The sequence below is a fragment of the Mobula birostris genome, chromosome 29, assembly GCF_030028105.1.
Source record: "Mobula birostris isolate sMobBir1 chromosome 29, sMobBir1.hap1, whole genome shotgun sequence".
Taxonomy (NCBI): domain Eukaryota; kingdom Metazoa; phylum Chordata; class Chondrichthyes; order Myliobatiformes; family Myliobatidae; genus Mobula; species Mobula birostris.
Genome location: NC_092398.1, coordinates 23,334,528 through 23,348,078, shown reverse-complemented (window position 1 = coordinate 23,348,078; position 13,551 = coordinate 23,334,528). Strand labels below are relative to the sequence as shown.

Genomic DNA, 13,551 nt, shown 5'->3' with positions numbered 1-13,551 from the left:
CGATGTTTTGATTCCCCGCCTCTTTACCATGGTCCCTTCTTTGCTTCACCAATAGAATCATCGTGTTCTGTAAGTGGCAGTTAGTTACACCAATAGTTGAGCATCCCTTTCCAGGTTCCTGACCAATAGACGGTCGTCTTTGTTTTGACTGCCGTCAGCCAATAACACCCGCGTGGCTTTTTCCTACCGCCAATCCGAATGCTCAGAAGACAACGCAGTATCGCGAGCAACCATTGGTTCCGGCTTGTCAGCCAGTGTGCTAGAGCGTTTGGAGTAACGTGGGTGACGAGCTTGGAGCTGCCAAGATGGTGAGCGGGCTTGTGGCGAAATAGACAGGGAGAAGGGGAACGGGGATGGGGATAGGACAGGACAGGACTGGGGGAAGGAGAAAGGGAACCGGACAGGGACAGCGTGGTGTGTGGGGGGTTGGGGAGAGGATGGGGACTGAAGGGGAGGGGGAAGACAAAAAGGTCGGAGGGGAAATGGGAATTGGACGGGGGAAAGGGATGATGAGGCTGGAGAAGGAGAAAGGGACGGAGAGGGGGGAGGGGGAAGGCACCAGGAGGTTGGGAAGGAAGGGGAAGGGGAAAGTGGCACGGGAAAGGGGGGAAGGAGGAGGAAAAGGGACACCGGGGAGGGGGGGAAGGGACCCGGGGAAGAGGGAGGGAGGGGGGAAAGGGACACTGGGGAGGGGGGGGAAGGGACCCGGGAAGAGGGAGGGAGGGGGGAAAGGGACCCGGGGAAGAGGGAGGGAGGGGGAAAGGGACCCGGGGAAGAGGGAGGGAGGGGGAAGAGGGACCCGGGGAAGAGGGAGGGAGGGGGAAGGGACCCGGGGAAGGGGGAGGGAGGGGGAAAGGGACCGGGGGAAGAGGGAGGGAGGGGGGAAAGGGACCCGGGCTAGGGGGAGGGAGGGGGGGGAAGGGACCTGGGGAAGGGGGAAGGAGGGGGGAAAGGAGAAAGAGAAAGGGACAGCTGTGCATCTGAGCAGGAAATTTTTATACAACCTGGAAACTGCACGGCACTTTAAGTATTTTTATTCATGATATGCATTCTATAAGTATTTAGAATGGAAATGGAAAAGTCGTGTACATTTGATTTTAGTTATTAGTTAAAGGTATATTGAAAATTTTTGCCGAGGCAGAAATGACTAATACAAAGGAACATAATTTTAAGGTCTTTGGCCGAATGAAGAGGAGGGGCAGAAATTTAAGAGTTAAGTTCTTTATGCAGAGATTGGTGGGTTTGTGTGGAATGGTAGAAACAGATATATTAGGGACATTTAGAAAGCTCTTGACGATAGGGAAAATGGAGGACTCCATGTGAGGGAAGGGTTTGAGTGATCTTAGAATACGTTGAAAGATCGACACAACATTGTGGGCCAAATGCCCTGTATCGTGCTCTATTGTTTTATGTTCTCTGTTCTTTTGCTCAAGTTTGGCCAGGGAGGAATACATACTAAATCATCTCAAACTCCTAATGAGATGTAGCTGTTGTCATGCCTCCTTTATAGCTGCATCGATGTGTTGGGTCCAGGTTAGGTCCCCAGAGATCTTGACACCCAGGAGCTTGAGATTGCCTGAAACTTGATTTTTTGTAAATTGACTTTGAGCTTTGTTCTGTGTTATCCCTGCCCCTGTTCAGCTGCGTCGACAGGCCCGGATGCGGAGGGAGTACCTGTACCGAAAGGCGCAGGAGGACAAGCTGCACCGAATAGAGGAGAAAAAGCGGAAACTGCAAAGCGCCCTGGACGGTGAGTCTCTGCCTGGTGGGTCCGCTCCTGCCTTCACGGGGTCTCTCTGCTCACTGAGCGGCCTGAAGGTGGAGCTGATGGACTTCAATTGGGTAGACAACATCAGCAGATCACGGGGTCTGGTGGCCGAGCATCTGTCACAGGACGCGCATAAGATTATTACTGTTACGTATCCGAAGCTCAGGACCAACGACAGGGTAGCAGGATTCCATACTTCTACTGATTCATGTTCGTGACTGTACACGCTGCGTAACTTACAGTGTGGGAGTGCCAAATCGGGGCCAGTAGGATGAAGAGCACGCACACTCGAAAGCCCACACCCAAAAGGGAGAGCCTGCCACGTGGAGGAGATCCAGTTGGTTCACCACGCGATCAATCATCCACATGCACATTCACCAGATTCTCGCAGTCGATCATGATGCGGTACAATTATTTGCACAGTTTCTCATCTTTTTCACGTCGGTTGTTTATCACTTTGTTTTTATTTTCAATGATTCTATTGTATTTCTTTGTTCTATTGTGAATGCCTGCAAGAAAGCGAATCTCGGGGCAGTGTGTGGTGACGTGGATTTATTATTAAACTACTCTGGAGCTCCGATTGGGGTCGTTATGCAGTCATCCAGCTCAGAACCGGGACCTTCTCTGCCATGCCATGTGGCCACCAGGGGCAGAATTACGCCATTCAGCCCATCGAGTGTGCTGTGCCATGGCTGATCTGTTATCTCTCTCAACTCCATTTTCCTCCCTTCTCCCCATAATCTTTAATGCCCTAACTAATGAAGGACCTTCCAACCTCTGCTTTAAATGTGGACTATGGTTTTTGCCAGCATTTGGCCCATATCCCTCTAAACCAGGGGTTCCCCAACCCTTTCTGTGCCATGGAGCCTTCCCGTTAACGGAGTTGGGCCCCAGGTTGGGAACCTCTGCTCTAACTTTTTCCTATCCCTGTATCTGTCCAGGTGTCTTTTAAATGTAATTCATGTCCTCACCTGCTCTGCTTTCTTACTCGTTCAATGTCCCCACCATCCTCTTTGTGAAGAAGTTAACCCCCTGGTCCCCTTTAAGTCTACCACTGCCCTGGTAAAGCAGCCAGTGTAATCAAAGACCCCTCCCAATTCAGATGTTTTCTCTTATTCCCACCTCCCGTCGGGCAGAAGGTACAAACCACCAGACTCAAGGACAGCTTCTATCCCACTGTTATCAGGCTTCAGAGCGGACATCCTGTATGATAAACATGAAATCTCAGTCTACTTTGTCGTGGCCCTTTGTTCTGCCTGCACTGCATTTCCTCTCGCAGTGGCCACAGTATATATTTTTTATTTTGGTAATAAATGTACCTTGAACTTTCTTTTCCTGGTGACGATGTTCCATTTTCCCCTTCCTCTCTGTTGCAGAGAACAAGCTGATCCCCACTGAACTGCGGCGGGAAGCATTGGAGCTGCTGAAGGCATTGGAGTACGACGACGAAGGAGGCGAGGGTGCGGGCGGCTTCCTTTCCCGTTGGGGGTGATGAGGCATGGGATTTGGTGGGGGAGGGGCTGCTTCAGCGGGGGCAGAGAGACTGTGCAGTCTGAGGGTCTGAGGTGGGGGGAGGAGAGAAATCGTAGCAACTGTGCGGCATTACTTCCTTTCAGCTCGAGCAGGTGATGCTGCCAGTGAAACAACTTTACTTGTCAGCACCATCAAGTAGCCCCCCTGCCACACGGCTTCATCAAAACCCGCCTTCAGCCCTGACCCCAGGACTATTTGTCACAGTCACAGAAAAGCGCAACGCAGAAATAGGCCCTTTGGCCCATCTAATCTGTGCTGAAACATTTAAACTGCCTACTCCCATCGACCTGCTCCCAGACCATCCCAGTGCCTATATTAGAGTTGAATTCGAGCTCGCATTCACCACTTGTGTTGGTAGCTTGCTTACACTCTCACGGCCCTCCGAGTGAAGTTTCCCCTCGTGTTCCCCTTTAACTTTTCACCTTTCACCTTTCACCCTTAACTCATGACCCCTAGTTGCAGTCCCACCCAGCTTCAGTGGAAGGAGCCTGACTGCATTTACCCTATCTATACTTCTCATAATTTTCTATACCTCTATCAAATCTCCCCTCAATCTTCTATAGTTAAAGGAATAAAAGTCCTAGCCTATTCACTCTTTCCATATTACTCAGGTGAACATAGAATAGTACAGCACAGTACAGGCCCTGCAGCCCACAATGTTATGCCGATCCTCAAACCCTGCCTCCCATATAAGCCCCCACCTTAGATTCCTCCATATACCTGTCTAGTAGTCTCTTAAACTTCACTAGTGTATCTGCCTCCACCACTGACTCAGGCAGTGCATTCCACGCACCAACCACTCTCTGAGTAAAAAACCTTCCTCTAATATCCCCCTTGAACTCCCCACCCCTTACCTTAAAGCCATGTCCTCTTGTATTGAGCAGTGGTGCCCTGGGGAAGAGGTGCTGGCTATCCACTCTATCTATTCCTCTTATTATCTTGTACACCTCTGTCATGTCTCCTCTCATCCTTCTTTTCTCCAAAGAGTAAATCCCTAGCTCCCTTAATCTCTGATCATAATGCATACTTTCTAAACCAGGCAGCATCCTGGTAAAACTCCTCTGTACCCTTTCCAATGCTTCCATATCCTTCCTATAGTGAAGTGACCAGAACTGGACACAATACTCCAAGTGTGGCCTAACCAGAGTTTTATAGAGCTGCATCATTACATCGCGACTCTTAAACTCTATCCCTCGACTTATGAAAGCTAACACCCCATAAGCCTTCTTAACTACCCTATCCACCTGTGAGGCAACTTTCAGGGATCTGTGGACATGTACTCCAAGATCCCTCTGCTCCTCCACACTACCAAGTATCCTGCCATTTACTTTGTACTCTGCCTTGGAGTTTGTCCTTCCAAAGTGTACCACCTCACACTTCTCCGGGTTGAACTCCATCTGCCACTTCTCAGCCCACTTCTGCATCCTATCAATGTCTCTCTGCAATCTTTGACAATCCTCTACACTATCTACAACACCACCAACCTTTGTGTCGTCTGCAAACTTGCCAACCCACCCTTCTACCCCCACATCCAGGTCGTTAATAAAAATCACGAAAATTAGAGCTCCCAGAACAGATCCTTATGGGACACCACTGGTCACAATCCTCCAATCTGAATGTACTCCCTCCACCACCACCCTCTGCCTTCTGCAGGCAAGCCAATTCTGAATCCACCTGGCCAAACTTCCCTGGATCCCATGCCTTCTTACTTTCTGAATAAGCCTACCGTGTGGAACCTTGTCAAGTGCCTTACTAAAATCCATATAGATCACATCCACTGCACTACCCTCATCTATATGCCTGGTCACCTCCTCAAGGAACTCTATCAGGCTTGTTAGACATGATCTGCCCTTCACAAAGCCATGCTGACTGTCCCTGATCAGACCATGATTCTCTAAATGCCTATAGATCTTATCTCTAAGAATCTTTTCCAACAGCTTTCCCACCACAGACGTTAGGCTCACTGGTCTATAATTACCCGGACTATCCCTACTACCTTTTTTGAACAAGGGAACAACATTCGCCTCCCTCCAATCCTCCGGTACCATTCCCGTGGACAATGAGGACATAAAGATCCTAGCCAGAGGCTCAGCAATCTCTTCTCTCACCTCGTGGAGCAGCCTGGGGAATATTCCGTCAGGCCCCGGGGACTGATCTGTCGTAATGTATTTTAACAACTCCAACACCTCCTCTCCCTTAATATCAGCATGCTCCAGAATATCAACCTCACTCATATTGTCCTCACCATCATCGAGTTCCCTCTCATTGGTGAATACCGAAGAGAAGTATTCATTGAGGACCTCGCTCACTTCCACAGCCTCCAGGCACATCTTCCCACCTTTATCTCTAATCGGTCCTACCTTCACTCCTGTCATCCTTTTCTTCTTCACATAATTGAAGAATGCCTTGGGGTTTTCCTTTACCCTACTCGCCAAGGCCTTCTCATGCCCCCTTCTTGCTCTTCTCAGCCCCTTCTTAAGCTCCTTTCTTGCTTCCCTATATTCCTCAATAGACCCAGCTGCTCCTTGCTTCCTAAACCTCATGTATGCTGCCTTCTTCCTCCTGACTAGACTTTCCACCTCACTTGTCACCCATGGTTCCTTCACCCTACCATTCTTTATCTTCCTCACCAGGACAAATTTATCCCTAACATCCTGCAAGAGATCTCTAAACATCGACCGCATGTCCATAGTACATTTCCCTGCAAAAACATCATCCCAATTCACACCTGCAAGTTCTAGCCTTATAGCCTCATAATTTGCCTTTCCCCAATTAAAAGTTTTCCTGTCTTCTTTGATTCTATCCTTTTCCATGATAATTATAAAGGCCAGGGAGCGGTGGTCACTGTCCCCCAGATGCTCACCCACTGAGAGATCTGTGACCTGACCCAGTTCATTACCTGGTACTAGATCTAGTATGGCATTCCCCCGGTCGGCCTGTCCACATACTGTGACAGGAATCCATCCTGGACACACTTAACAAATTCTGCCCCATCTAAACCCTTGGAACTAATCAGGTGCCAATCAATATTAGGGAAGTTAAAGTCACCCATGATAACAACCCTGTTATTTTTGCACCTTTCCAAAATCTGCCTCCCAATCTGCTCCTCTGTATCTCTGCTGCTACCAGGGGGCCGATAGAATACCCCCAGTAGAGTAACTGCTCCCTTCCTGTTCCTGACTTCCGCCCATATTGACTCAAAAGAGGATCCTGCTACATTACCCACCCTTTCTGTAGCTGTAATAGTATCCCTGACCAGTAATGCCACCCCTCCTTCCCTTTTTCCACCCTCTCTATCCTTTTTAAAACACTGAAATCCAGAAATACTGAGAATCCATTCCTGCCCTGGTGCCAGCCAAGTCTCTGTAATGGCCACTACATCATAATTCCATGTATGTACCCAAGCTCTCAGTTCATCACCTTTGTTCCTGATGCTTCTTGCATTGAGGTACACACATTTCAGCCCTTCTACCTTATTGTCTCTACACCGTTTATCCTGCTTCTCTTTCCTTAAGGCCTCTCTGTATGTTAGATCTGGCTTTACTCCATGCACTTCTTTCACTGCTCTACCACTCTGGGTCCCATCCCCCTCGCAAATTAGTTTAAACCCTCCCGAACCATGCTAGCAAACCTACCTGCAAGGATATTGCTCCCCCTCGATTTCAGGTGCAACCCATCCAATCTGTACAGGTCCCACCTTCCCCAGAAGAGATCCCAATGATCCAAAAATCTAAAACCCTGCCCCCTGCACCAACTCCTCAGCCACGCATTCAACTGCCATCTCCTCCAATTCTTACCATCACTGTCACGTAGCACTGGCAGCAATCCTGAGAACGCCATCCTTGAGGTCCTGTTCTTCAGCCTTCTGCCTAATTCCCGAAACTCACACTTCAGGACTTCATCCCTCTTCCTGCCTATGTCATTGGTCCCAACATGTATCACAACTTCTGGTTGCTTTCCCTTTCGTACCAGGATGTCGTGCACCCGGTCAGAGACATCCCGGACCCTGGCACCCGGGAGGCAACAAACCATGTGGGTGTCCTTCTCACGTCCACAAAATCTCCTGTCTGCTCCCCTGACTATAGAGTCTCCAATGAGTGACCCGGCAACATCCTTGTAAGTTTTCTTTGTACTCTTTCAACCTGACTTACATCTTTCCTGTAGGTAGGTAACCAAAACTGGACACAATACTCCATATTTGGCCTCACCAACGTCTTAGACAACTTCAACATCTCTGGCACTGAATACTTGGTGTAGAGTTTGCACATCCTACCTTTGACCACTTGGCCTCCACGGCCATCTGTATCAAATAATTTCACAGATTCACCACCCTCTTACGAAATAGATTCCTCGTCCCTGTTCTAAAGAAATATCTTTCTATTCAAAGCCTATGCCCTGTGGACCTAGACTCCCCCGATATAGGAAAATTCCTCTATGCAATCACTCTATCTCGTCCTTTCAATATTCAATAGGTTTCAGTGAGCTTCCCCCGTTCTTGTAAACTCCAGCGATTACAGGCCCTAAGCCATCAAACATTCCACGTATGTTAACCTTTTATTCCTGGGATCATTCTCCTCTGGACTTTCTCCGATGCCCGTACATCCTCTCTTAGATGAGAGGCCTGAAGCTGTTCACATGCAGTCTGACCAATGGCTTATAAAGCCTCAGCATTTCCTGTCCGTTTATCATCGTGAGTGTCCTGTCTCAACCACTTCCTCTGGCAGCTCCATAAACCCACCACCCTCTGTGTGGAAGTACCTGCCCCCCAGGTTCCTAGTGAACCCCTCCGCTCAAACCTGTGCCCTCTAGTTTTAGATGCTCCTACCCTGCGGGAAAAGACTGTCACTATCCACTTTATCTACGACCCTCATGGCTTTATAAACCTCTACAAGGTCACCCCTCAACCGCCTTCACTCTAGGGAAAGCAGTCCCAGTCTGTCCAGCCTCTCCTCATAAACCGAGATATCGAGCCCTCCGGTCCCCAGAAGATCCTGGTGAATCTTACCCCCACCCCCCCGGGCCCGCGTAATGACATCCTTTGCATAGCTGGCGGACCGTAACTCATAAAATGGTGGAGGAACACAGCCGGCCGGGCAGCATCAATGGAAAAGAGTAAATAGTCGACGTTTCGGGACGACCACCTTCATCGGGACTGGGAAAGAGTGGAGGCCAGAGTAAGAAGGTGGGAGTAGGGGATAAAGATGTACAAGGTGACAGGTGAAACCGGGAGGGGGAGCGGGCTGAAGTAAAGAGTTGAAAAGTCGATTTGTGAAAGAGATAAAGGGCTGGAGAGGAGGGAGGAGCACCAGAGGGAGGTGATATGAGATGAGAGAGGGAAATGGGGGATAGTGGGGGGGGGGGCACCAATTACTGGACTGGAGGTGCTGTCCGTGCGTCTCTAGAGGCCAGGCCAGCTCTCCATCACCGACCTCCGTCCCTTTGCAGGAGTAAGCAGTCAGGTGGACGACGAGTACAGGTGGGCCGGAGTGGAGGACCCGAAAGTCATGATCACCACCTCCCGGGACCCCAGCGCCAAGCTCAAGCAGTTTGCCAAGGTGAGAGAGAGCGCTGATGTCAGATCGCTGTTGTGCAGTGGCGCAGTGGGTAAACCTCACGGTGCCAGAGACCCGGGTTCGACTGCGACCCCGGCCTCTGTCTCTGTGTGGGTTTCTCTCCCAGCATCCCAACAACCGGTGGGGTCGGTAGTTAATTGGCCCCTGTAAATTGCCAAATTACCCCTGGTGTGAAATGATAGAATCCGTGGTGTGTTCAGGATCTTCCAGCGACCCGAGTTCAATTCCCACCACTGCCTGTAAGGAGTTCGTACGTTCTCCCTGTGACCACGTGGGTTTCCTCTGGGTGCTCTGGTTTCCTCCCACAGTCGAAAGGTTGGTAGGTTAATTGGTCATTGTAAATTGCCCTATGATTAGGCTAGGGTTAAATCGGAGGGTTGCTGGGCAGAGTGGCTGGAAGGGTATGAATTAAATGAAAAATAAAATGGATTTTGTTCATTGTCACTGATGTACACATTGTGTCGACCTATACACCTGCTCATTAATGCAAGTATTTGTTTATTGAGATACAACGCAGAATAAGCCCTTCCGTCCATTTGAGTTGCACTACCCGGCAATCCTCTGATTTAATCCAAGTTTAATCACAGGGCTACTTACAACCCTTAACTTACCAACCATTATATCTTCGGACTGTGGGAGGAAACGGGAGCACCCGGAGGAAACCCATGCAGTCATGGGGAGAACTCCTTCCCAGTGGTGAGATTTGAATCCAGTTCGCTGGTACTGTAAAGCATTACATCCATCTACATCCATCCTATGTCTGATCAGTTAGCCAAGTGGCAGTAACTCAACACTTAAAAAAACTTGGTGAAGAGGTTCAGTTTGTTGTTCTGAATGGGAGAAGGAATGTGATCTAAGTGACTTTGACTGTGGAGTGATTGTTGGTGCCACACGGAGTGGTTTGTGTATCTCAGAAACTGCTGATCTCCTGGGATTTTCACACACAACAGTCTGTTGAGTTTACAGAGAAAAGTGCCAGAAATATATTTTAAAAACCAGTGGCAGTTCTGTGGTTGAAAGCACCTTGTTAATGAAAGATGTCAGAGGAGAATGGCCAGACTGGTTCAAGCTGACAGGAAGGCAACACTGACTCGAATAACCACATGTTACAACAGTGGTGTGCAGAAGAGTATCTCTGAGCACACAGCACATCAAACATTGAAGTGGGTGGGTCACAGCAGCAGAAAATCACAAACATGCTCTCAGTGGCCAATTTGTTCAGTACAGGAGGTAGCTGATATAGTGGCCACTGAGATCTTAAATCTCCTCTGCCCTCTCTCCAGCTTGGGGAGAAGCCCCACAGTTTCCCAGAGGTGATTATATTTTATTCTCCCCAGCTTTGCTCCCTGAACTTCTCACCCCCATGTACGTTTGTTTCAGGAGCTGAAGCTGATCTTCCCCGGCAGCCAGCGGATGAACCGAGGGAAGCACGACATCGAGGCCCTGGTGACGGCGTGCAAGGCCAACGCGGTGACTGACCTGATTGTCGTGCACGAGCACCGCGGCGTCCCAGGTCAGATCACGGATGTGGTGGAGGGGGTGGTTCTGGGGGAGCACAGAAGGTGCCAAGGTGTCCCAGTTTAGGTGACAAGTTACGTGGGGTGCGGTGGAAGCTGTGTTCTGTAGGAGGGGCAGAGCAGACAGACATCTGGCAGTATCATATCCCAGGTTCACTGATGGGGAAGTGGTCACGGATGGCAAAGACTATTAGAGGATATAGGAACAGAATTAGGCCGTTTGGTCCTTGGAGTCTGCTCCACCATTTCTTCAGGGCTGATCTATTTTTCCTCTCAGCCCCAATCTCCTATTCTCCCTATCCCTTCATGCTCTGACTAATCAAAAACCTATCAGCCTCTGCCTTAAACATACTCAATGACTTGGCCTCCACAGCCGCCTGTGGCCACAGATTCATCTCTCTCCGGCTGAAGAAATTCTTCCTTGTCTCCATTCTAAATGGATGGCCCTCTGTTCTGTGGCTGTGTCCTCTGGTCTTGACTCCCCCACCATCGGAAATATCCTCTCCACATCTACTCTGTAGAGGCCTTTGGACGTTCGATAGGTTGCAATGAGATTCCCCTTCATTCTTCTGAATTCCAGTGAGTACAGACCCAGAGCCATCAAACGCTCCTTTCATCCCCAGAATCGTTCTTTGAGCCTCCTGTCGACCCTCTTCAATGTCAGCACATCCTTTCCTAGATAAGGGCGAGCATTGGAATCGGCCTCACTCTTTGGACTGGGCTGCGGCCGGCCAGGTTGCAACATAACCTGAAGGAAATACAAAGTGAGAAGCTGCAGGTTTAGAGTGACGGGAGAGAACTAAGCTTCACGCAGAGTGTTGGGTGTGAGGAATGAGCTGACAGAGGAAGGGTGGAGGTGACTACAATTACAGCGTTAAAAATTTTGTTGCAAATGTGGGTGGAGAATGGCAGAAAGGTAAAGATTAGCTTTATTTGTCCAATGCACATCGATACATACAGTGAAATACGCCGTTTACGCCAATGATGAACGCAGTCCAAGCAAGGATGTTCTTCCAGTGCCTTCCTGTGCAGAAGTGGTGAAACAGTCGATTCAAAGAGAGAGTGAGCTTTGCACAGGTCGGGGAGAAAAGTTTTATAAAGGAGCGTTTTGCGGGGTCCAGTGCATTAGCGGCAGACCAATCGATTCGTAGAGAGTGAGCTTTGCACAGGTCTGGGAGAAAAGTTTTAAAAAGGAGCGTGTTGCGGGTATCAGCGCATTAGAATAGTGAGTACGACTGCGATGCCAGTTTTCTGTGCTGGGTGTCAGATGTGGGATGTCCGGGAGACCTCCAGTCTCCTTGATGGCCGCATCTGCGCCAGGTGCATTGAGCTACAGCTCCTTGGAGACGTTCGGCTTGTTGGGGAGAGTGAGGAGGTGATAGACAGGAGCTACCGGCAGGTAATCACCCCGGGGCCACAGGAGACAGAAAGTGGGTGACCCATCAGCAGAGGGGAGGGCGGGCGTCAGGTAGTGGCTGCCCCCTTTACAGTAAGTACTCCATTTTGAGTACTGTTTTGGGGGCGGGTGGTGGGAACCTACCTGGGGGAAGCAGCAGAGGCCGTGCCTCTGGCACTGAGTCTGGGCTCAGAAGGGTAGGAAATGGAAGAGGATGGCAGGGAACTCTAGTTAGGGGGACAGATAGGCACGAAAAAGAAACAAGGATGGTAGTTTGCTTCCCAGGTTCCAGGGTTCGTGATGTTTCTGAAGGCATCCACGATATCCTGAAATGGGAGGGCGAGCAGCTGGAGATCGTAGTACATATTGGTACCTACGACATGGATAGAAAAATGGTGGAGGCCCTTCCTGAAAGCAGACTACAGGGTGTTGGGAAGGAAACTGAGAAGCAGGACCTCAAAGGTAGTAATCTCGGGATTACTGCCTGTGCCACGAGACAGTGAGTATAGGAATAGAATGAGGTAGAGGATAAATGCATGGCTGAAGGATTGGAGCAAGGGGCAGGGATTCAGATTTTTTGGATCATTGGGACCTCTTCCAGGGCAGGTGTGACCTGTACAAAAAGGACGGGTTACACTTGAATCCAAGTGGGACCAATGTCCTGGTGGGGAGGTTTCCTAATGCTATTAGAGAGGGTTTAAACTAGATTTGCAGGGGGTGGAACTACTGGGTGCTTTTTTTGTATACAGACTAACCCCCGCCCCCTGTTGTAACAGGGATATCGAGGAGTAGATAGGGAGGCAGATTCTGGAACAGTACAATAACAATAGGGTTGTTGTGATGGGAGATTTTAACTTTCCCAATATTGATGGACATCTCCTTAGCAAAAGAGGTTTAGATGGGGTGGAGTTTGTTAGCTGTGTTCGGGAAGGTTTCCTGACGCAATATGTAGATAAGCCAACTAGAGGAGAGGCTGTACTTGATCTGGTATTGGAAACTGAACCTGATCAGGTGTCAGATCTCTCGGTGGGAGAGCATTTTGGAGGTAGTGACCACAACTCTTATCTCCTTCACCATAGCGCTGGAGAGGGATAGGAGCAGACAATTTAGGAAAACATTTAATTGGGGTAGGGGGAAATATGATACTATAAAGGCTGATTAATACTTGTGCGTACCAGCTTACGCCATAGTCTACACAAGTGGGCTATGCCGTTGTGAGCATTTATACTTCTGTGTTGGTGCGTCTGCATCACTCTGCAATTCACGCACACACACACCTGCCCGTGCAAGGCTTCATGGTCATGGTAGTCTTTCTCGAGGTAAACAAGTTTAAAGTGAGCGTCTTTTTTCGTAAAAGCGAAATGTGTCCTCCATAATTTCGGAGGTCTGTAAAGCTTTATGGAAAGCATTGCAGCCAGAGTTCCTTCCCTGCCCTTCAGTCGCCCAATGGGAAGCTGTTGCAGCGTAGGAGGATCTGCGACGCTACCAAGCGGACCAATCACAGTTGTTGCAGTCTGCGTTGCCGCGACGCGTAGTTACATTTTGGAAGCGGTGCGCGTCAGGCTATGGCGTAGGGGTCGGCGTAGGCTCTGCGTAGGGTTCGCGGCTACGCCGTACCTACAGTGTTGATTTGACACACAACTATAAATCAGCCTTTAGGCCGGAACTTGGGAGCTGATGTCCTCGGAAATGCACAGCAGAAATGTGGCAAATATTAAGGGAACATTTGCACAGAGTTCTGCGTAGGTATGTTCCATTGAGGCA

The 13,551-nt window shown here is 49.4% G+C and overlaps 1 protein-coding gene across 2 annotated transcripts in view; it reads left to right on the top strand.

Annotated features, from left to right (window-relative positions):
* Nucleotides 1–243: 243 nt before the first annotated feature.
* imp4 (IMP U3 small nucleolar ribonucleoprotein 4) overlaps nucleotides 244–13,551 on the top strand; it is a 28,314-nt gene continuing 15,006 nt past the window's right edge. For both annotated transcript variants that reach the window (XM_072246836.1, XM_072246837.1), the window contains exons 1-5: nucleotides 244–308; nucleotides 1,642–1,750; nucleotides 3,145–3,228; nucleotides 8,747–8,856; nucleotides 10,255–10,387. In XM_072246836.1, coding sequence (XP_072102937.1) covers nucleotides 306–308; nucleotides 1,642–1,750; nucleotides 3,145–3,228; nucleotides 8,747–8,856; nucleotides 10,255–10,387 — 439 coding nt within the window. In that variant the 5' untranslated portion in view covers nucleotides 244–305. The remainder of the gene's footprint in view (nucleotides 309–1,641; nucleotides 1,751–3,144; nucleotides 3,229–8,746; nucleotides 8,857–10,254; nucleotides 10,388–13,551) is intronic.